At 40.0% G+C, this 23,579-nt stretch overlaps 1 protein-coding gene across 2 annotated transcripts in view; it reads left to right on the plus strand.

Annotated features, from left to right (window-relative positions):
* Positions 1 to 23,579, plus strand: part of LOC132820158 (glutamate receptor 3-like) — a 335,515-nt gene that overhangs the window by 245,069 nt on the left and 66,867 nt on the right. For both annotated transcript variants that reach the window (XM_060832109.1, XM_060832108.1), the window contains exon 11: positions 1,536 to 1,906. In XM_060832109.1, the coding sequence (XP_060688092.1) occupies positions 1,536 to 1,906 (371 nt within the window). The remainder of the gene's footprint in view (positions 1 to 1,535; positions 1,907 to 23,579) is intronic.

Genomic DNA, 23,579 nt, shown 5'->3' on the forward strand with positions numbered 1-23,579 from the left:
GCACACCTCAGTTTATGCCAGGTTCAGCAGAAGGGCCCAAAGACATTGTTAAAGTCATTTGACATATTTGGTGGACTTTATGTCTGTCTTAGTATTTATTCCAGATAGTTTGAAATTGCTTTCAGAGGCGATCAGGAGATAAAAACTTTGCTCAGAAAATGTCCACCGGGATAGTTTTTTGTCAAATTGCATTGCAAAATGCATATGCATGCTTGGCATTGAAGGAATGTTCCCATCAGCAACAAGTAAGGCTAACCTACTCAGTCTCATCTGTTTCAACAAAAGATTCAAAACTCAAAGAGGAAAGTTATGCCCTCAATACTTGTCAATGTACCATCTTTACAGCACCTGTAAATCACAGCAAAATACAATGTTTCCAAAGAATAATAGTACTTTATGAGTAACTGCTGTCCTGTTTTTCCAGAAAATTGCAACAGTTGTATTCCATGGAAAATGTGAAGGAAGCACACGACAATGGTTAAAGTAGCTTTCCTTACCAAATCTAATATCTTAACTCATACGTCTCATGAACAAGGTTTCAAATGCACGTCAAGCCCAGAACCATTCTTTTCAGAATTATGGAATTAGCCCTATTATGTTGCTTTCTAATGGGACTGAATCCCTAGTTGTCATTTATTTTTGTATACCATGTTATTCTCCATTGCCCATCTCAGCCTCCCCACTGAATAAAAACATCTTTCCTCCCCATTCATTACTAACTTTCTTGAACAAGAATGTGAGATATTTCAGGATTTTGCATCTCCTGCACATCTAGATAATGTATGCTGTGATCAGTATACCATACTTCATGGTTGATATATGAATTATCTCCCACAAGATAGTGAACCTGAAGAAAGACAGTTAGTCCAACAAGCTCAATACTTAGGAATATTTATGTCATTTCTGGTTTTGGTACTCACTACCTTTCCTACAAGTCAAGAATGTACATTGAACACTTTTTACATCCGTAGCAAAGATGGCAATCTTAAATTTAACTTTCACCATTACAAATTTGTGTTCTGTAGTCTTTGTGTTGCAATTTATATTTCATATATGTACTTACTACCTTATATATCAATATAAAATCACCTTTGAATTCCCAGTCTATTTTCTTTCATTTAGAAAGATAAAGCATATTAAGTTAAAGATGAAATTCTACTCACTATTAACTTGACTGTTGGAGTGTACAGTTTAACTGTTTCTTTTCAACAATCATTTGTCATTGTCACATTCATTTAATGTAATATTAATGATGTTAATTCAATGAACAGAACTGATTTAAAATAAGAAACTTTAAAACTATGTCATAATTTTCCAGTTAGAATAAATCTGAGGCACATACATATCTGATTGCATGGTTGCACTGCATCATGGGTAGCTATGTGCCAAAATGGAGGAAGCTCAATCCCATAATCCATTGCAATATTAGTATGGTCATTAAGATGATAGAATCATAATGTTATAATGTTTTCTATAAAGTTAATGCAATGTCTGTATGATTGTTTTATACTAATTAGCATTTTCCCCATTTCCAGAGAGCTGACATTGCTGTTGCACCACTCACTATAACTTTGGTCCGAGAAGAAGTTATTGACTTTTCCAAACCTTTCATGAGTCTTGGTATTTCAATAATGATAAAGAAGCCCCAAAAGTCCAAGCCAGGAGTGTTCTCTTTCCTGGATCCTTTGGCCTATGAGATTTGGATGTGCATAGTCTTCGCCTACATTGGAGTCAGCGTAGTGCTTTTCCTGGTCAGCAGATTCAGCCCTTATGAATGGCATATGGAAGAAAATGAAGAAGGACGTGACCCCCAAAATACTGAGCCACCTAATGAGTTTGGGATATTTAATAGTCTCTGGTTTTCTCTGGGTGCCTTTATGCAGCAAGGATGCGATATTTCACCAAGGTTTGTCATTATCACATTACCTTTGTGCATTTTATGGTCAAAAACTGATGCCATGGTGCATATACGTTACTTTTATTCCATCTTTATTTTCAATTTTTTTTCCCCAACAAATATTATTTTAATATCCACATCAGCACGGTAAGGTCCACCCAGCCAATCATCACTCTGCCACACTGCTGAAATGCCTGAGTGGCTTATTCTCAGTGTCATTCACACAGCTATCTGAATAACTTATATACACCATGCCGAGACCGTAAAATGCATAAGGTCTGTCTGTCTCCAGCACCCTTGGAGGGCTACCGTGTTTTTGCTGCATATCGCATTTTACGGTCAACAGTTCGGTGTATATAACAGAATCACGCTACATTTTGTAAGCGCCTCCATTTTGAATGGAAATCTTGAAAAAAAAACGATGCAGCAGCACCATTAAGGAGCACCTCCAAGCCGGTCTTGGTTTCTTTTGAGTTTACATTAATTAACTCATTTTTTTTCTAGCTTGCTTCCATCTTTCAACTAGCTGTCCCATTTTCTTCATTGCATATACAGGTTGCAGTATCCCATATTGTAGACCTTCATTGACAGCGTTTTAACAAAACCACTCCTATAAATTCTGAGTATATTTGGAGATCCTATATTTATTTCAAGATAATGGCAAAATTTAAGCAATTTGATGTATTGGTCATCTATTTATAAAACATCAACGGCCTGATAATTTCTCCTTGATTCACCCATCTCTTGTTTTAGACAATTAAAGAGCATTCGTCATTAAACAAATAATAACTAATTGTAAAGCACTTAAGAAATGTGCAGGTGAAAAGACAAATAAACTAATCTAAGTAAAAAGTATCATTAAGAATGTGCCAAATGGGCACTTTGTTGAGTTTTCAACATCTATTTTTTTCTAATGAGCAGCAAGTTAAAGGAACAAAGTCCATAAATAAAATAAAGGTCAGAGACAAAAAGGTTAATCAATGGAATTTATTGGTTTGTTTGTGCAAATTTTGGAGTTTGAATGCCTATCGATTCCACATAAAAGAGGAAGACTAGGAGAGAAGTAAGGAGTTCCACAATATTGAGATTCTGGCAAAAAGAATTTAGCATGTAGTATTACACTGGCACAGATATGAAAATTAGAATGTTTGTATGCTGGTTTACAATGCAATTAGATATTTTTAATTTATGTTATTTCACTTGAGAAAAAGATTCAGTCATCCCCAATTACTTAAAACTATCTCAAGTTAGAAGTTCACAATTCCCACCATTAATATTTCATCGATTGAACCATACAAATGCTGAGTATTAGTATTATTATTTCATTTCTTAATAAAATGAGAAAATATTAAAAAGAAAAGCCAAAGGGCAAAATCTGCCTTTGGGCTCAAGAAAACCTGAGCTGCAAATTTCAGCAATTTATAAACTGCACATCCGAGTCATGTCTGGCTTCACATGCCATATATGATTTTCACATGGTTGAGTTAACAGTACATTTTGCAAGCAGGTTGTAAGGCCAGCCTCAGTTTTCCAACACTGTGTTCCAGCTACCAACAATATTTAAAGGCCTCTAAATCTCACCTTTACCATACAACTCATCCCAATGCCAAATGTTCCTGTTTCGGATCACCCATGCCACTGCTTAGCTGCTATGTATATCCGTCATAGCCACTAACCTGGCATGTGCTGCGATCAGTCTCAGATCCTATTTAAAATTAATGGTAAAAAAATTTGCATTCCATGGGAAAGTGATAAACCTCACACCATAATAAAAGTTTATGTTTCATTGGTACTGAGAAAAAATGCAATGTCATATGAAAATATTTTAATACTTTATTCATATTGAGTTAGAGATGAAAGTTACAGGTGAAATTCATCTCAAAATAGATTAATCATAATCATCAGTCCATTGTCTGTCAATTAATGAAAAGGAGCAGGTGGTTAGAATTCTTCCAAGTGAAAATTTTTGTCAAATGTCAAAACAATGTGTATTTTAAGGGCCAGAGCCATAAAAATCACAGAGGGAATTATGGTAACACAGGGTGAGAGGACATCTTATATCAATTTTCATTGCATTATAATGGTTTTCACATTTGTAAAGAACTCATATTATATTTGAACAAATGCATAAGGTTGGTCAATGTAAGAGTTGACTTGCCTTTAAAGTAAAAATCCCAATGATAAATCATGGCATTAAAAATGCATCTACATTCAACTACACCGTCTAACTGTGACATTCGAACTGTGAAAATACTTTACACTTATTTTTCAAAACATTTCATACTCTTTAATAGACTTTCTCATTTCTTCACAAACTTGCAAACATGATGTGTGTTTAATGGGCTACAGACTCAGACGAAATTATTATGTAGAGGAACTCTGATTTTCATCATCAATTTAAAATGGGGAACCTGACATCAGCTGATGTAGGTGTGTATTTTGCAGATTAGTTATTCGGAAAGCATCAAAATGCTGGCGAAAATTGGTGTTGGCGCAGAAATGTAGAGTAAAGTCAAACAGCCTCCAAAAGCTAGATGGAAACTGCCTCAGCACACAGATGAAAGTTTAGTCTAAATTGACCCAGAGAAGGTAGGATTTTGAGTATCACTTTTGTGACAGTGGCCATTTGATTTGGCAGAAGTTTGGCAAGTGGAAATCCATTGTCTTCTCACCTCTAACCTAATAAAGTCAGAGCTTGGAAGATTCATGGCTAACTTCCCAGTCCAAGGTTCATTGAGGCCATTAAGTGGTAATTAATTCCTATTTAAGAATGTCACTGCACTACCTCTGGTATTCATCCAGTGGGAAAACCAAAAGAATTGCTGGGTTGCTTTGTGGGCATCTGTGGGGGTGCCTCTTTCAAAAGCATCTATTTGCCACAGAGAAGGGGCAATATGCTGAGAGACAACACCTGCCCTTGAGCCTTCCCTCAACCCCATGTAGAATCCCTTAATGCTATTATTCACTTTTGTCCTGGATCCCTCAACAAACATAAACCTTGGGTGGGAACATTTGCAGAACCTACCATCACTCCTGTTGCTATTGCTGAGCAATATACTAAAGAGATTGGGGCAATATTTTTATTCACCACCCCATGAGTCCCTCTTCCTAGAGAGGTCCTATCACTGTCCACTTAGATGCCTGATTGAGACTTAATTCTGCAAGCCTATCCCAAATGAAACAATACAGGGCTCTACTTGAATGTCCAGCAGTCTGGACAAACCTGATATCTCCATTAAATACTATCTGTAGTTTGCATTGCCATAATAGTGAAGTTGTCTTGAAATTTGCCTAAGACCCCTAAAGATAATTTGCAAAAACTCATGTATTGATTTGGCTAAGTTCAGTTGTATTCCACCAATAATATATTTATGAGACATATGACACAAGAAGTGTTATTATCCGTAGAATATTTCCTGCCCTAGCTCTGCCTTATCCTTGTTGAAAACTGGGGGTAAAAAATCAGTAAAGGTGCTGCTGTTACTGTCCCATCAATATAAATGTAGGCAAAGTTGAAAATGAATTGTTCATGATGAATTGAAGGCACTCCACAAGCATCAATAAAGCTGCCATCAACCCATCTATCCAAGTCCACCTACAAATCCCACGTATTTTGCCTTGACACTTGGCCACCATTCAAAATGTTTTACCATAATGTGCCTTGCTCCTCTTGAATAAAAGGAAAATGTTTTTAAGAAGTGTAATAGCACATTGCAGGTACATGAACATCTTAGTTTGTTTCTTTATAGCTTTCCAGAGAGCGTCTTTTAACATATAGATTTGGAACCACGGGCCAATGAGGTAACCAAATTAAATATTCTATTTGTGAGGATCCAGAGATGAGCTAAAGCTTTGAGGCAGGGAGAAACCATTAACGCTGGAGGAAATCATGGTCCAGATATCTTGATGGCCAAACAATGGTTACAGCAGTGAAGACAAGAGATGCACATTTAGATGGTGCAAAAATCCAACTGCTGCTGATTCTGAGGGAATTATCCAGGAAAATTGAAACTCTGATGGTAATTTTATTTTCCCTTGAATTTTCCAAAAAGGTCTTATAAGAAGAATATGTAACATTGAAACCCACTTAAGCTTAATAGTTACTAAGTTTTATAATAGTTATTAAGCTGGCCTCTGATTAACCGCTGAGCATACCCTCAACTGTATTGCCTGATCTTTGACTCCCATAGATTTGCTGATTCAACACACTATGTGCCAGGACTTGCCCCTCAAACTGCCACCATACATCCGGCAAACAATCCCCACATTCAGAACCTACCCCAGATCCATTCCCTGCAGACATGCCAAATCTGCCTTCAATCCCAACCAAAACCCACCCTGGCCTAAACCAGCCAGAGCTGGCAGCTCCACTTGACTTTACCTGATTGTATCACCCCTCTCCATCCAGAATATAATCTGCTACCCCTCCAATCCCCTCATGAGATGTGACCTGACCCACCATCAGCCTCCCTGTGACCTGACTGAACTGCTTCAGAACATCAACAGCCCCACAAGCTGACTCAAGCAGCCCACTGATATCACCCAAACTGACAGCCTTATCCAGTTGGACCCCATTGAACAGAAGACAATCTTCTGCCTATTACCCACCAACGCACCCAGTGCCCTTCCTGAACAAAACCCCCACCTACCTTCTGCACATTCACCTACTTGGCACCCTCACCCACCTGACACAATTACCCTTCACTCATCCATCACGCCCCCGCCCCTGTACTTACATTATGTTTCTCCCCTTTTATGCTGGGCATTTACAAGCAAGAACAGCGTTGAAATCAACCCTAAAAAGGAATTTTTGTGTCTTATCTGGTACAGTCATTATTTTCATTTCTGTTTTCAAGAATTTAACAATAAGAGCAATAATCTTCCATTTTGCAAAGTGACTCTCTCTGTCTCTCCCACTATTGGTGGTATGGACCATTCTGATATGTTCCAAACTTTCTAAACATTTGTTACTTTCTAAAATAATTCCAGATAATAATACTATGCCAGATTGAGAACCATCAAAACAATGAAAGTGGAGAGTCTCCTGGCAAATAGTAAAAGAAAATATGAAGATTATCACAATTCAGTGAAATATGATTTTATGGCTTTCATCTGTTCCTTAATAACATTCCAGAGCTTTAAAATCTATTCTTAGGTTAGCATTGTTTGCTACTGTAATCTCGTTCACTTAAGGCACTTTTGAGATAAAGAACAGTGGCACATTTATACAGCAGTGAAAGTCTTTTCAGATTTGCACTTACAACAAATTGGTGGGACACAAGAGGAAGCAGTCCTTTAGCCTTTATTGTTACAGTTTTATTTTTGATCCTGTTATTGACAGCAAAGAAGATATGCTTTTAAATGATATCATCTCTCACTTTGATAAAATTTAAATCATTCCCCGTATGGATACATTAAGCCATTCATCACAGATATAAAATTATGTGGCAGAATACAAGAAATAGGCTTAAAAGATGATTTATTTCTTTCGCAAATGCATATCCCAAAAGTCTAGTGATAACATCCTCATTTGCTAAGGTGCAGCATTGTTTGTCGCTCTCCACAAGTGTGCAAGGTGTTTGTGCTTAGACTTAGCAATGGGTGCTTGGCTGGACAGGGGCCTCGGTTTGTCCAAAGCCTTTGTAGTGAGGCCTACTTACACCATGGTAGCTCAAAGCCTGTCATTTGACAGATGTGTTTGTCACAAGGGACTTGCTTCTCATTTCTTGATCCAAACGAAAATTGTTCATAGGTTCTGTTCAGGCAAGCCAAAAGATAGTGACGTTCAAGTTGGCCACTTTATGTATCCATTTTCACATTTTTCAATAACACATTTAGCAGACGTTCTGTACTTGTGGTTGACTTGAAATGGATCTTTGTAAGCCTACAAAAAGGGATACTGCGATTTAATTATTTTTGTCTCTTTTCTGTCTGTTAGGGTTTGCCTTCCTTCTCTGGTCCTAATGTATTTGCATATTTTTACATATTACTAACAGAAAAATCACCAGCCCTCACAACAACTTAACCTGACAATGGAATGCATCCTTTGATTCAAAAATATTGAATTAACCATCTCAAAATTTAATTCTGACTGCTCAAATAAAAATCTAAAACCTCACCTGAGATATTTCATACTAATAATGCTTGTTCCACAGAGGTTAAGCTGTTACAGGGTACAGTGTTCTGCGTGAGGCGTTGGGGTTTTGAAAATTTGAATGTTTTCTTGATACAGCTGATATCCCAAACCATTACATGTGCTGATAACATCTTTAGAACTCACTCGTTTGAGTCAATCAGCTGTGGACAATTCTATTTTAAAGTGACTGTGTACACATTCTTGGCTTCTGAGTGCAAAGGCTTTAATTGAAACTCACTCAGATTCAATCCAAACTACAACAGGCTTTTTTTTAATGAACCAGTCTTCTCAAAGAGTCTTTATTTTAACTGAACAAATTGATTTTGAAGACTCCAGAGTAATTTGTTGGGGACATGTCAAACGAAAGGTGCTGCATATTTTTGCAAAGTGAGTATTATCGTCTTTTGAAAACATATGGTTGAATAAAAATGATTTAGATATCACAAGTTAGGCATTGATCTAAAAATGAGCTTCATGTCAAGCAATGTCATATCTTCCACAGTCCTCCTTTCCCATTGTACATAAGACTCCCTCTGAAACAACACATATCTCTTTTTATTCCACCCTTCATACATTTTAAATAGTAATGCTATCAATTGTATTTTCAATCCCTAATTTGTAAGTTTGAAGCAAGTGGATCAATAGAATGCTCAAAAATGCAATCACTTTTCTGAATTACTTTATAAAACAACTAAGGTTTTGTTTTTACATATAGGATGTTTCAAATAACTGTTATCAACTGTGTTTTAAGGGATTGTTGCACATCTGGTTTATATCTATATGATAACTTGTTTTCTTATTTTGAAGATATTAGTTATTATTGTACATTAACCATTCGAACAAACTGATCATCTCTAACTAATTTATATTCTTCTCTGGTTGCAAGTTGCTGATGTTTTGTGGAAAATTATTTATACACGACTTTTGATAAGTGTGCTTTAACTAAATTCAGATATTGGTACAATGTGCATTATAATCAGATGAATATCTATTTAGCATTTGTTATTTCAATCGTTGCTTTCATTTGATTTGCCAAATGTTTCGTGAATTGTTCTATTGTCCAACATCATGTGCTTTAAGATATGCCTTTTGCTGGAGTGATATTGTCTTTTGGACAGTATCTACACTGAACAATGAGGGAGAAACATGATCAGAAATGCTCGTAGAAAAGGATGAATTGACTCACCTTATGTGTCTTCATCTCAGAAAACCAAAAACATTATTTGACCTAATTTTATTTTAAGAAGGGTTTCTATAACTGGCTAGTATAAAAATTGGCAACAGTGTTGGTCTTGAACGAAAGATGATGTCTCTCCGTCCCATCAGCAAGCCTGGTGTGTATTATCTCAAGTGTGGCAGCAGCTCAATATGATGCATGAAGCAACAGCTGCACAGGGTATAACAGAATAATTAAAAGCATAATTATTCTTATGGACCAGTGAAAGCCACACATCATATTACAATAATATGCATTGTGTCAGTTAGGCAGAAACAAAATCGTGATGCCAATCAGTGCTTTGCTTTTGCTTGTGTGGACATTGATTTTGCGATACAATTGATGGTTTAGTGATAATACATGTTATGAATGAAGAAATGGTTCTTATGACCCATCAGCTTCCCCGATGCTGTGCCAATAGATTTTGAGAAAATTGTGCAGATCCTTAAGAGTCTTAATTAACTGAATTTAGGGATCAACTCTTAACTGGTGAAAATATGTACCCTGCAAAACAGCATAAGCTCTTCAGATAGCAAAGAGCTCTGAACATAAAGCAGGATTTTAGGTATCACTAGGGTTCCAGCTCTTTTGGTGAAAACATCTTAGATCATCTCCCCTGTCCAGCACATTACCATGCAGCAATTTAATATTTGGTGTCTTAAATGGGTGACATGAGAACTCCATACCCTTGGAGGAATCCTGCCTCCAATCAAATGAGTTGGGGGGTGGTGAGGTTGGTGCTGTTTGGTCCTAGGGGCCTAAGAGCAGTGGCAACCCATCGTACTCTCCATTTACTATCAGCCTGTTAAACAATAGAAGGGAGCTGGGATGCAAAGACTTTGTTCCAGTTGTATGTGTACTTTTCCTTTACCATGAACTAAAAGAAGATAGTGTAGACAACTATCATTCATAGCTAACTAAAGACATAACATTCTAAGGCGAATGAATCAGGTTAATTTGTCATATGTAGGGCATTTTCATTTTCTTAAGAACCAGACAAGTATCTCACATAATATCAGAATACAGGGGCAGCAGGGTCAGGTATGGCAATGTCATTTATATGTGGGTGATATTGTGAAAGTGGTAATATCAGCAACTTCAGTAAAAAAAAAATCAGGAAAGAATTAGAGAATTAATAGCCAACTCAATATTGCCTATTTTACATTATTATTCAATGTCAAATTACCCCCTGTTAAGATATTGCTAATTTTTCTCATTGATGTAACATTGCAAAGGCTATAGATCAAATTTTATATGAATGAAAGTTGGTGATAAATGTTATTTATGCCTGGCACTCAAGTTGTGTCTGCCAATACATTGCGATAATCCAACTAAATCATCCATCTTTTATTGGAGCAGGCAAGATGCATAAAGTTACTGCATTATAAATGAGGCGTGCTGCACCAAATGCCTGAACAAACCATTTTGCATACAAGACCATAAGACACAGGAGTAGATGTAGATCATTCAGGCCATTGAGACTGCTCTGCCACTCAGTGAGATCATGGCTGATCTGATAATCCTCAAGTCCACTTTCCTGATATCTCTCAGCATGTCCTTATAGAGACACACATACAGCTTTTCCAGAGTGTCAAACAAATATTACCTCATAACCAAGGCATAGGTTGTCATGCAAAGTAGCAAGGGTGAATTTTCCTGGCTAATCTCTGATAGACAGGTACAGGATAACTCAAATATATTGACCATAAAACTAACCCAATACACCTGAGTTAAGTGTTCCAGGCCATTAATATGATCTGATCAGATTTCCTAGCAGGCTGTTACACTGAGCAACAGATATGAAAAAAGGAACTTACAAGGCCTCTGTCTGTGGTCTTGGTTTCTTCTCATGGGCCATCTAATTGCCATTGAAGAACAGCAGAAAGCCTCCTGTCAAAAATATGATTGGACTCTGAAAACAGATAAGCCCATTAATAAAATCTTAGATTCATGGGAGATAGTGAGGATTGCAGATGCTGGAGATCAGAGTCAAAACGTGTGGTGCTGTAAAAGTACAGCTGGTCATAGTGTTAGGTTCCTTTGCCTCCTTCCATGAGATGGCTCAGATGATGTGGTATGCAACACCTGGGACTGGTTAGAGTGACTTGAGTAAGCTTCCAGGAACTCCCTTTAATTCTGGAGGGATATATGGGTGCAGCCTTAAATTCCTTTAACAGCCAGTACTTTGTGCTACTTACATCAGACATAGAAGTACACAAATGGCTGGCAAGGAGCTACCACTTTTTCATAATAATTCTCCTTATTTGTTGAAGGCTTCTCTAGCACCCAGTCTACATGCCAACTTAGTAACCATTTCCATCTTTTATTGGAGCAGGCAAGATGCATAAAGTTACTGCATTATAAATGAGGCGTGCTGCACCAAATGCCTAAACAAATTGATCCCTGACACTAAATGCTTGTGGGAGTTTTAATTACTGTAAAATTAATGCTCTCCAAGAGGTTCCAAAGGATTCCTCATGCAAGATCAACATGTTAAGTATGTCCCAGACCTTGTTCACAATACATACACTTTCAATGGGCAACTTGTTTGTGTGGCTGGCTAATTGCTAATTCTCTGTCATTAAGGTTGAAGCTGCAGGTCTCCTGTCTCTAGCTCCCGAAGATCATATAGCACTGAAGAAGCCATTCAGATATCAGTGCCTGTGGCTCACGGAGTTGCTGACACATCCATCAAAATGAGATACCTGTCTGCCCACACATTTATCAATTCCTTGAAACAGCATAATAGTCAGTTTTCTTGAGTGGAGTAACTTATTTGTTTTGTAGTTACAAATCAGGTGAAAGAATGAAGTTTTAAAAGATTAAGGCTGAATTTCTGTTGAGTGTTCTCCAATCAATGGCCACAACATAAAGGAACTTCTAACAAATCCCTGACCAACATCTATGATTTATCTCATTTTCCTTCTGAGTGGTATGCTGGTGTATAGATGGTATATTTGCTTTTGACTGCCCAGGTTGTTGAATTCTTAGCCTTTTTGATATGAGGAGTAAGTTGATTTCCCAATAAGGAAGAGTTATCTTTGGGTGTTAACATGTCTAACTTGGAAAGACTGTGAAGCTGATGAAAAACAATATCAAGTGCAGATATAAAGGCGAACATTATGATAAGTTGAGTGCAGTAAATTACGCAAGTTAAAAACAAGTTAACAAATATGTCCACCTATAAGGCATTAAATTGTAGTATAAATTTTCAGGGAAAGACACTGGAGGAGGTGTCATAAATTGTTTCAAGAGGCAAGTGGATGCTTTTTAGGGACAGTTGATAGATAAATGCAGTTTAACAGTGAAAAGGGTTTTTTGGGGACATATTAATATTTTCTTCATCTCAATTCTTTTGAAATTCTTCATTTTAATTCATTATTCTGTAAGTAATCTGGAACAACTAAATTTGTTTCCTTTTTATAAAGTATATATACTTTATGCTGTATTGCATATTGTGTTATACATGGCTTAAACATTGGTGTGGGAGAAAAGGTTTGAATTTTTGGAGCATGGGCACCAGAATTGGGGAAAGAAGGAGTTTTTTCCGATGGGATGGGCTCTACATGAACCATCCTGGGACCAGATTCCTGGCAAATCCAGATAAGGGGACAGCTATGAAAAGGGAAATGCAGTCAATGCAGGACTGAGGGTGTTGTACATAGATGCGCGCAGAGTACAAAACAAGGTAAGTGAGCTTGTAGCACAGATTAAAATTAACAGGTATGATGCTGTGGATATCACAGAAACATGGTTGCAAGAGGGTTGGGACTGGGAACTAAATATCCAAGGATACATGTCCTATGAAAAGGACAGGTGGAAAGGCAAAGGGGCCAGTGTTGCTTGTTAGTAAGAAATGAAATTGGTACCCAGAATTGATACAGAGTCAGAAGGCATAGAATCTGTGTGAGTACAATTGAGGAACCACAAAAGAAGCAAGCAGTAGTCAGGATGTGGGGAAGAAAATAAATCTGGAGATAGAAAAGGCATGTAAGAAAGACACGATTACGATAATCATGGGGGACTTCAACGTGCAGGTAGACTGGGAAAATCAGGTTGACAGCAGATCTCAAGAAAAGGAATTTACAGAATGTCTGCATGATGGTTCTTTTGGAGCAGCTTGTGGCAGAGCCCACTAGGGCACAAGCAATCTGGATTTGCTGATGTGTAATGAGACAGACTTGATTAGGGAGCTTAAGGTGAAGGAACCCTTAGAGGCCAGTGACTAAAATGCCTCGAAATAACAATGCTCGAAAGCTAATTTAGATACATAGAGAAGTTTTCAGAATACACTGTATTCTGGCATCCACATAAAACTGGATGTAATAGAAAGTTATGATTTTTTGATATACAAACTCTAGAATCCATAGAAGAAGCCAAAACAAAGGTGTTTCATGATAAATGTTTGCTCTTTTCTGAACTATACTTTTCACATTGATTCATTGAAATGTTGATTAATATTATTATAGATTTTGGATAACACTTCACTTTGTTTAAGACTAGCAGTAAACAGAATTTTTTGTGTAAATTAAGACTAATTTTAAAACTAATTATAAAATTAGATGAGAGATTATTTCCTTGGGTGTGTGTCTTGTGCTGAAGCCCAGAACAAAACACCAAGAAAAGAATCAAAGGTCCCCCCATGGGCTATAGAGTAAGAAAAACAGTTTATTAACCATTTTTTTAATATATATAAACTAACTCATTATCATTTCATCACATGCTTGCATTGAAAATTTTTCTCAAGGTATGCATTTACTTTATTTTTATCTATTCAGTCATCTCGTACATTTTTACACAATTGTTCTGTTATTTTTTTAAATGCAAAATTAGCTCATTGCATTGACAAAAGTGTCATCATCCAAGCATTACTGTTTATTTCTCAATAATGTCTACATTCTTTCATTTGAAGATTATCTGAATGCCATAATATATTCAGTTAGCTCGTTCAGTGAGGCAACACTTCCCATCAAGAGTCTCATTATTGTTAGGGCAGAGCAAAGGCTTGTTTCATGATAAAATATATCTTATGGAAATCCAGCTTTTATTGCTTTGCTTGTTAGTATATAGACTTCCTAAGTCTAGCTAAAATATGTGATAAAGTCTAAGGATTGCTAACCTATCTGAGATTCAAATGTGGTTTAGAAGTAAATACTATTACTCAATCATATCTCTTTGAGCCACAGATTCAGCTCGACTTGAATATCCCAAGTTTGTTCCCTATGGGCATCGATGAACATAATAGTAACAGGGCTATCTTACTGAATTAGTAAAGCAGAGGCTTGGAATGAAGATCTGGCAACAACGAACTGGAGAATTTGAATTCAGATCATTAAATAAATCTGGAGTAAAAAGTTATTATTGCTACTGATGAGCATGAAACTATGTATTGTAATTAAAAATCCATCTCTAAGGCTGTTAGGTGACACCAGAACAGCAATGATATATGTATCTCTTACCTTTGAAATGTTCTAGCCAGCCCCTCAGTTATGTCAAACCCTCTACCTAATCAGAATAAAGTCAGACTGACCAGTTGACATCAATCTATGGACCAGATAGTACAAAGATACATGCAGCTGCATCAACTCGCACTCACTTAACAGCTGGGAGCATAAACAAAAGTAGGCAGAGCTTCCCCACAAAATGGTCAAAGGAAAGTGTGACATTATCATACTCATTGGATCAGCCCATTCAGGCAATATCCCCAACACCTTGCTGGAATAACGATCAGGAGCTATTAGGGTCACAGCGGCATGCTGCCAGGAGGAACTAATCATGGGAATCATCAATATTAACTCAGAACCCCATGAATTATCATGGCATTAGACCTAACATAGGCAAGAAAGCTACTTGATTGCAGCTGGTGAGTCAAGTCCTGATTAGATTAGATTCCCTAGAGTGTGGAAACAGGCCCTTCGGCCCACTCTCCAAAGAGTAACCCACTCCCCTAACTAATAAACCTAACACTACAAGCAATTTAGCATGGCCCAATCACCTAACCTGCAAATCTTTGGATTGTGGGAGGAAACCAGAGCAGACATAGGGAGAATGTGCAAACTCCACACAGATAGTTGCCTGAGGTGGGAATTGAACCCAGGTCCCTGGTGCTGTGAAGCAGCATGTGCTAACCACTGAGCCACCATCCTCTTCAAGTTCTCTAGCACTTGGAAGAAGGACTGGGCATAGAGGTCTACAACATTTATCACCAAGGATAAATGCGGTTGTTCCCCTCAAGAACAAGTATACCGTTTTGGATACTTGTGGGGGGGACGACTTACCAGGGGTAAGCAGTGGGATTCAGGCCTCTGGCACGGAGCCTGTCCCCGTTGATCAGAAGGGAAGGGTGGAGAAGAGCAGAGCAATAGTTATTGGGGACTCATTAGTTCGGGACACAGGCGGTTTTGCGGGGGCGAGAGAGACTCAGATTGATATGTTGCCTTCCAGGTGCAAGGGTACGTGACGTCTCTGATCGTGTTTTCCAGGTCGTTAAGGGGGAGGGGGAGCAGCCCGAAGTCGTGGTCCACATTGGCACCAACAACGTAGGTAGGAAGAGGGATGAGGATGTTAGGCAGGTTTTCAGGGAGTTGGTTGGAAGCTCAGAACCAGAACAAACAGAGTTGTTGTCTTTGGTTTGTTACCCATGCCACATGATAGAGAGTCGAGGAATAAAGAGAGAGAACAGTTAAATCCGTGCTACAGGGATGGTGCAGGAGGGAAGAATTCCGGTATCTGGATAACTGGGGTTCTTTCTGGGGAAGGTGGGATCTTTAACTCAGGGGCACCAGTATCCTTGGGGGGAGGTTTGCTAGTGCTCTTTGGTGGGGGGGGGTTAAACTAACTCTGCAGGGGCATGGGAGTCTGGACTGTAGCTTTAGGGTGCAGGATCTTGAGTGTAGGGAGGTTAGGAACATGGCATCAATCTCGAAGGAGGGTGCCTGTAAACAGGAAGGTGGCTTGAAGTGTGTATACTTCAATGCGAGAAGTATATGAAATAAGGTAGGTGAACTTGCAGCGTGGGTTGGTACCTGGGATTTCAATGTTGTGCTGAAAACGTGTTGCTGGTTAAAGTGCAGCAGGTCAGGCAGCATCCAAGGAACAGGAAATTTGTTGTTTCGGGCAAAAGCCCTTCATCAGGAATGAGGATAGTGTGTCCAGCAGGCTAAGATAAAAGGTAGGGAGGAGGGACTTGGGGGAGGGGCGATGGAGATGTGATAGGTGGAAGGAGTTCAAGGTGAGGGTGATAGGCCGGAGTGGGGTGGGGGCGGAGAGGTCAGGAAGAAAATTGCAGGTTAGGAGGGCGGTGCTGAGTTCGAGGGAATCGACTGAGACAAGGTGGGGGGAGGGGAAATGAGGAAACTGGAGAAATCTGAGTTCATCCCTTGTGGTTGGAGGGTTCCCAGGCGGAAGATGAGACGCTCTTCCTGCAACCGTCGTGTTGTTATCTTCCATCGCCAGAACATAACAATACGACGGTTGGAGGAAGAGCGCCTCATCTTCCGCCTGGGAACCCGCCAACCACAAGGGATGAACTCAGATTTCTCCAGTTTCCTCATTTCCCCTCCCCCCACCTTGTCTCAGTCGATTCCCTCGAACTCAGCACCGCCCTCCTAACCTGCAATCCTCTTCCTGAACTCTCCGCCCCCACCCCACTCCGGCCTATCACCCTCACCTTGAACTCCTTCCACCTATCACATCTCCATCGCCCCTCCCCCAAGTCCCTCCTCCCTACCTTTTATCTTAGCCTGCTGGACATACTTTCCTCATTCCTGATGAAAGGCTTTTGCCCGAAATGTTGAATTTCCTGTTCCTTGGATGCTGCCTGACCAGCAACACATTTTCAGCTCTGATCTCCAGCATCTGCAGACCTCACTTTTTATTTCAATGTTGTGGTTATTATGGAGACATGGGTAGAACAGGGACACGAGTGGCTGTTGCAGGTTCCAGGATTTTAATGTTTTAGTAGGGTCAGAGGTGGGGGTAAAAGAGGGGGAGGTGTGGCATTGCTTGTCAAGGATAGTATTACAGTGGTGGAAAGGACGATGGATGAAGACTCTCCATCTTAGGTAGTTTTGACTGAGGTTAGAAATAGGAAAGGTGAGGTCACCCTGTTAGGAGTTTTCTACAGGCCTCCTAATAGTCCTGGAGATGTAGAAGAAAGGATTGCGAGGATGATTCAGGAGAAGAGTGAAAGTAATAGGGTGGTTGTTATGGGGGATTTAACTTTCCAGATATTGACTGGGAACGCTATAGCTCGAGTGCGTTAGATGGGTTGGTGTTTGTCCAATGTGTGCAGGAGGTTCCTGATACAATATGTAGACAGACCAACAAGAGGTGAGGCCATACTGGATTTGGTCTGGGTAACGAACCAGGCCAGGTGTTAGAATTGGAGGTAGGTGAGCTCTTTGGGGGCAGTGACCACAATTCGGTGACTTTTACTCTAGTGATGGAGAGGGATAAGTGTGCACTGCAGGGCAAGAGTTATAGCTGGGGCGGGGAAATTATGATGCGGTGAGGCATGACTTAGGATGCATGGCTTGGAAAAGTAGGCTTCAAGGGAAGGGCACAATTGATATGTGGAACTTGTTCAAGGAGCAGCCAGTGAGTGTCCTTGATAAGTATGTACCTGTCAGGGAGCCATGGTTTAAAAAGGAATTGGAATCCCTTGTTAAAGGGAAGAGGGCAGCCTATGTAAAGATGAGGCATGAAGATTCAATTGGGGCGATTGTGAGTCATAAGGTAGCCAGGAAGGATCTAAAGAGAGAGCTAAGAGCAGCAAGGAAGGGACATGAAAAGTCCTTGGTTGGTAGCATTAGGGAAACCCCAAAGGCTTTCTTCAGGTATGTCTGGAATAAAAGAATGACTAGGGTAGGAATAGGTCCAGTCAAGGATAGTGATGGGAAGTTGTGCGTGGAGGCTGAAGAGATTGGAGAGACACTGAATGAATACTTTTCGTCAGTATTCACTCAGGAACAGGACATTGTTGCCGATGTGAATATTGAGTCACAATTAATTAAAATGAATGGCTTTGAGGTATGTAGGGAAGAGGTATTGGAAATTCTGGAAAGGGTGAAAATAGATAAGTCCCCTGGGCCTGATGGCATTTATCCTAGGATTCTCTGGGAAGCAAGGGAGGAGATTGCAGAGCCATTGGCCTTTATTTTTATGTCCTCGTTGTCTACAGGAATAGTGACAGAAGACTGGAGGATAGCAAATGTGGTTCCCTTGTTCACGAAGAGGAGTAGGGATAACCCTAGTAACTATAGGCCGGTGAGTCTCACTTCTGTTGTGGGCAAAGTCTTAGAGAGAATTGTAAGGGATAGGATTTATGAACATCTGGATAGGAATAATGTGATCAAGGATCGTCAGCATGGTTTTGTGAAGGGCAGGTCGTGCCTCACAAAACTTATTGAATTCTTTGAGAAGGTAACTAAGGAGGTGGACGAGGGTAAATCGGTAGATGTGGTGTATATGGATTTTAGTAAGGCATTTGATAAGGTTCCCCATGGTAGGCTACTGCAAAAAATACAGATGTATAGCATTGAGGGTGCGTTAGAGGTTTGGATTAAGAATTGGCTGGCTGGAAGAAGACAGAGGGTAGTAGTTGATGGTATATGTTCATCTTGGTGTGCAGTTACTAGCGGTGTTCCACAAGGATCTGTTTTGGGACCATTGCTGTTTGTCATTTTTATAAATGACCTGGAGGAGGGGCTAGAAGGTTGGGTGAGCAAGTTTGCGGATAATACGAAAGTCGGTGGAGTTGTTGATGGTGAGGAAGGATGTGGCAGGTTACAGAGGGATATAGATAAGCTGCAGAGCTGGGCAGAAAGGTGGCAAATGGAGTTCAATGTAGGTAAGTGTGAAGTGATTCACTTTAGTAAGAGTAACAAGGAGATGGAGTACTGGGCTAATGGTCGGATACTTGATAGTTTGGATGAGCAGAGGGATCTTGGTGTCCATGTACACAGATCTCTGAAAGTTACCCCCCAGGTAAATAGTGCTGTGAAGAAGGCATATGGCGTACTGGCTTTTATTGGTAGAGGAATTGAGTTCTGGAGTCCTGAGGTCATGTTGCAGTTGTATAAGACTCTGGTGCGGCCGCATCTGGAGTATTGTGTGCAGTTTTGGTCGCCATACTATAGGAAGGATGTGGAGGCACTGGAACGGGTGCAGAGGAGGTTTACCAGGATGTTGCCTGGTATGGTAGGAAGATCATATGAGAAAAGGCTGAGGCATTTGGGGCTGTTTTCATTGGAGAAAAGAAGGTTAGGGGTGACTTGATAGAGGTGTACAAGATGATTAGGGGTTTAGATAGGGTTGACAATGATAACCTAGTTCCACGTATGGAGTCAGCTATTATAAGGGGGCATAGCTTTAAATTAAGGGGAGGTAGGTATAGGACAGATGTTAGGGGTAGATTCTTTACTCAGCGAGTCGTGAGTTCACGGAATGCCCTGTCAGTAGCAGTGGTGGACTCTCCTTTTTTATGGGCATTTAAACGGGCATTGGATAGGCATATGGAGGATAGTGGGCTAATGTAGGTTAGGTAGACTTGGGTTGGCGCAACATCGAGGGCCAAAGGGCCTGTACTGCGCTGTATTTTTCTATGTTCAATGCTCTAGGATGGCTAGTTAGCACCACAACTGACTGAGCTACTGAAGATCCTGAAGAGCAAAGCTGGAGAGACTTCTGCAGATGCAAGAGATTCAATACAAGAAGAAAAAATACTTGACCTCATTATCACCAGTATACTCAAAAGTGGGAGTTTACAGGATCCAGTAAGTCTCAAAAGAACAACACCACAATCTGTAACTTTGTGGCCCGAGGTGTTCCTCACTCTACTGTTATCAAGTCAGGAGATTAAACCCAGTTCAATGAGGAGTGTAGACAGTCATACCAGAAATATCATCAGATATGCCTAAGGATGTGTAACCAGTCTATTGAAGCTACTACACAGGATTACATCCCTGTTAAATACCAAAGCAGTTCATGTTGCTAGATCATTGTTCCAGGCTTCTGGATTACTAGTGCAATAATATAACCACTATAGACGTTGAAGTGATCCTGCAAGCAATAGAGAAGTTTAAAGCTGTATTGTGCCTCATCATTTTATAAATGATGGTGGTCAATTAAACAACTAAATGGAGGAGGAATCTGCAAGAGCATCCCTATCCTCAACAATTGCAAAGAGAAGCTTTCAAGTACAAAAGAATAGATAGAAAAATTTGCAACATTGTGCAGCACGTTCATTTCAACTTTTCAGCAACCAGCTAGCACTAGCCAAAAATTTATTTGGCTGGACGCAAAACAAAAAGAATTGATGTTGTGTGTGGATATTACCACAAAATGCTAGCTTGTGGTGCTTAAAACCAACATCTGTTTCTTAAAGGAGATGTTCATTGTGCCTGAAACCAATGACACTGACACAAGGACATGCAAACATATGAATTAGGAACAGGGTCAGCCATTTGACCCCTTTGCCTGCTCTGTCATTCAATATGATCCTGACTGATTAAATTACTCAACCTCCCCTTGATTACCTTGCACTTGCTTTCTTATTAAGAATCTTTGTACCTCTGCCTTAAAAATATTCAAAAACTCTGGAACAAGTGGTCACTGCTTCAAAATAAGGAGTTTACATTTTTAAAAATTCTCACAGAAAGATTTGAGTCTTTGGAATTCCTCTACAAAAGTTGATGTAAACAGAGTTCTTGAATATTTCTCATCAGAGGAAGCATCCTGACCTGGGAGAAATTGATGGATAGGAGAACATGGAAAAGAATGAGATCAAAGTTTCCAAATGCTGGAAAAGTGATTGTGGAGGGGAGAGTTAGTAAGGTAGAAAGACATCTTGTATCTGCAGGAGACCTTCCAGACATACACTCAGCTATAATTAGTACAAGATGATGAAGGGCCTTTGCCCGAAACGTTGGTTTCCCTGCTCCTCAGATGCTGCCTGACCTGCTGTGCTTTTTCAGCACCACCCTCATCTTGACTAATCTCCAGAATCTGCAGTATCCACTTACGCCTATAATTAGTACGAACCCAAAGAATCCAAATGCAGTGCTGCATGAAACTCAATAATCTCACAAATGGTCATGATTGACAAATGAGGCTTCCAATATAAGTTCCTAACAGTTGCATAAGTGTCCACTCACTGTTCAATTTATTACTGCCCCATCACCTGTACTAAGAATGTCACCAATCAGTTTTAGATTAGACTTACAGTGTGGAAACAGGCCCTTCGGCCCAACAAGTCCACACCGACCCGCCGAAGCGCAACCCACCCATACCCCTACCTAACACTACAGGCAATTTAGCATGGCCAGTTTACCTGACCCGCACATCTTTGGACTGTGGGTGGAAAGCGGAGCACCCGGAGGAAACCCACACAGACACGGGGAGAATGTGCAAACTCCACACAGTCAGTCGCCTGAGTCGGGAATTGAACCCGGGTCTCAGGCGCTGTGAGGCAGCAGTGCTAACCACTGTGCCACCGTGCCGCCCATTTTTCTTGTCTGAGATTTGTACACTCTTCATATTACTCAAAGCTGTTGCATGTCTTACAGCTTGCACACACACTGCCAGCTACTCAATATCACCCAAACAAATTTCATGATATTCACTCATGTTAATTTTACATGACTTGGATTTTTTATTCTATTCGGGTGGTGAGCACTATTTAGAGATTCACTTGCATGTGTGTATAGGAACAGACTGCAACTATGATTGTTGGATTAAAGGTGCATAATATCTCTGTAAACAAACGCTTGCAGTTGTATGAAGATTAAGCTCCCCATTCTATCTTTTGCTGCCTGGTTATATGGAGATGTAACAACTAACACACTTCCCTCTTGATTAGATTAGATTCTCTACAGTGTAGAAACAGACCATTTGGCCCAATGTAAATCATCTTTCATGTAAATCAAAGTGAGCGTAACTAAAGGCAGCAGGAGCTGAATAGGAGAAAAGCCAGGGGCAAGATTATATGCACACGCATGTCCTAACACCCTTTGCAGAGACAGCTTTTATGAGGATATTATTTGGTGAGACAGAGCCCATGGCCAGAGGTGGGGCTGAATCCATCAGAGTGATGGTATCCTCATAGTTAATCTCACCTTCTAAGTTCCCATTTATTCCTCATCCCACATTCTTCTGATCCATAAGCTGCAAATGGTGTAACCATGGATCTTGTGCCTCTTCACCCTTCCCAATCCCTAACTTGCTTACCTGCTACCTCAAGCTGTCTCACATCTCAGCGCCGAAAAGTGTGGCGCTGGAAAAGCACAGCAGGTTAGGCAGCATCCATGGAGCAGGAGAGTCGATGTTTCAGGAATAAGCCCTTTGTCAGAAATGCTCAGCACCACAACATACATTTTCTCTAGTAGCTTTTCAGATATTCAAGATGTGCAGAGTGCAGAGGAACAGCATGAAGAAAGCAATGATGAAAATGCGCTGTCACTCAATTTCACTCATGCAGCCATCAGCTCAGATATTAACAATTGATATAGTTCACTAAGGCTCTTCCAATAGCACCTTTGAAATCCACAGTCTCTACCATCCAGGACAAAGATAGCAGATGTATAGGAACACAGTCCCATGTAAACTATACACCATCCTGTCATAAACCAAATCATCATACCTTCACTGTCACTGCAGGAAAATGCTAGAACTACCTTCCTAACAGAATTGCGGGTGCACCTACACAACGTAGACTACAGTAGTTGAAGAAGGCAGTTCAACACAATTATGGGAAGCTGATGGTGTAATGATAATGTCATTGCATGAGTCATCTGCAGGTCTCTTCCATGGACAAGGGATCAACTATCACTATGAATATCATTCTGAGCTATCATCTGAAATAGCATAGCAAACCACCAATTTCAAGGGTGATTAGGGTGGGCAATGCTCACATCCCATGAAAGATTTTTATTTAAATTTGGGATGGGTAACAAGTGCATAGTTTAGAGGATAGCATTAAAGTTGGATCTGCTTACCCTTGTGGGTGAGTCCAGAAGTAAGGACACTTTTTTGTTATGTGGTCAAAGATGAAGAATATGCTTTTCACTCAAGACACAACTTTGGAACTCTCTGTCCCAGGAGGAGGTGGAGGTGAGGTCATTGAACACTTTAAGGCAGAGGTGTATACTAGTTAAACAGAGAATCAAGTATCATTCGGGGTAAATGGGTACATGGAAATTGGAGCACAAACAGATCAGCCACAATCTTATTGAATGAATGAAGTAGGCTTGAAGGGCTGAATAGGTTACCTATGCCCCTAATTTGTACATTCACAGGAACCAGCTTACTGGTTAGTAAGGTCACTTGGGTAC

The sequence above is a fragment of the Hemiscyllium ocellatum genome, chromosome 11, assembly GCF_020745735.1.
Source record: "Hemiscyllium ocellatum isolate sHemOce1 chromosome 11, sHemOce1.pat.X.cur, whole genome shotgun sequence".
NCBI lineage: Eukaryota > Metazoa > Chordata > Chondrichthyes > Orectolobiformes > Hemiscylliidae > Hemiscyllium > Hemiscyllium ocellatum.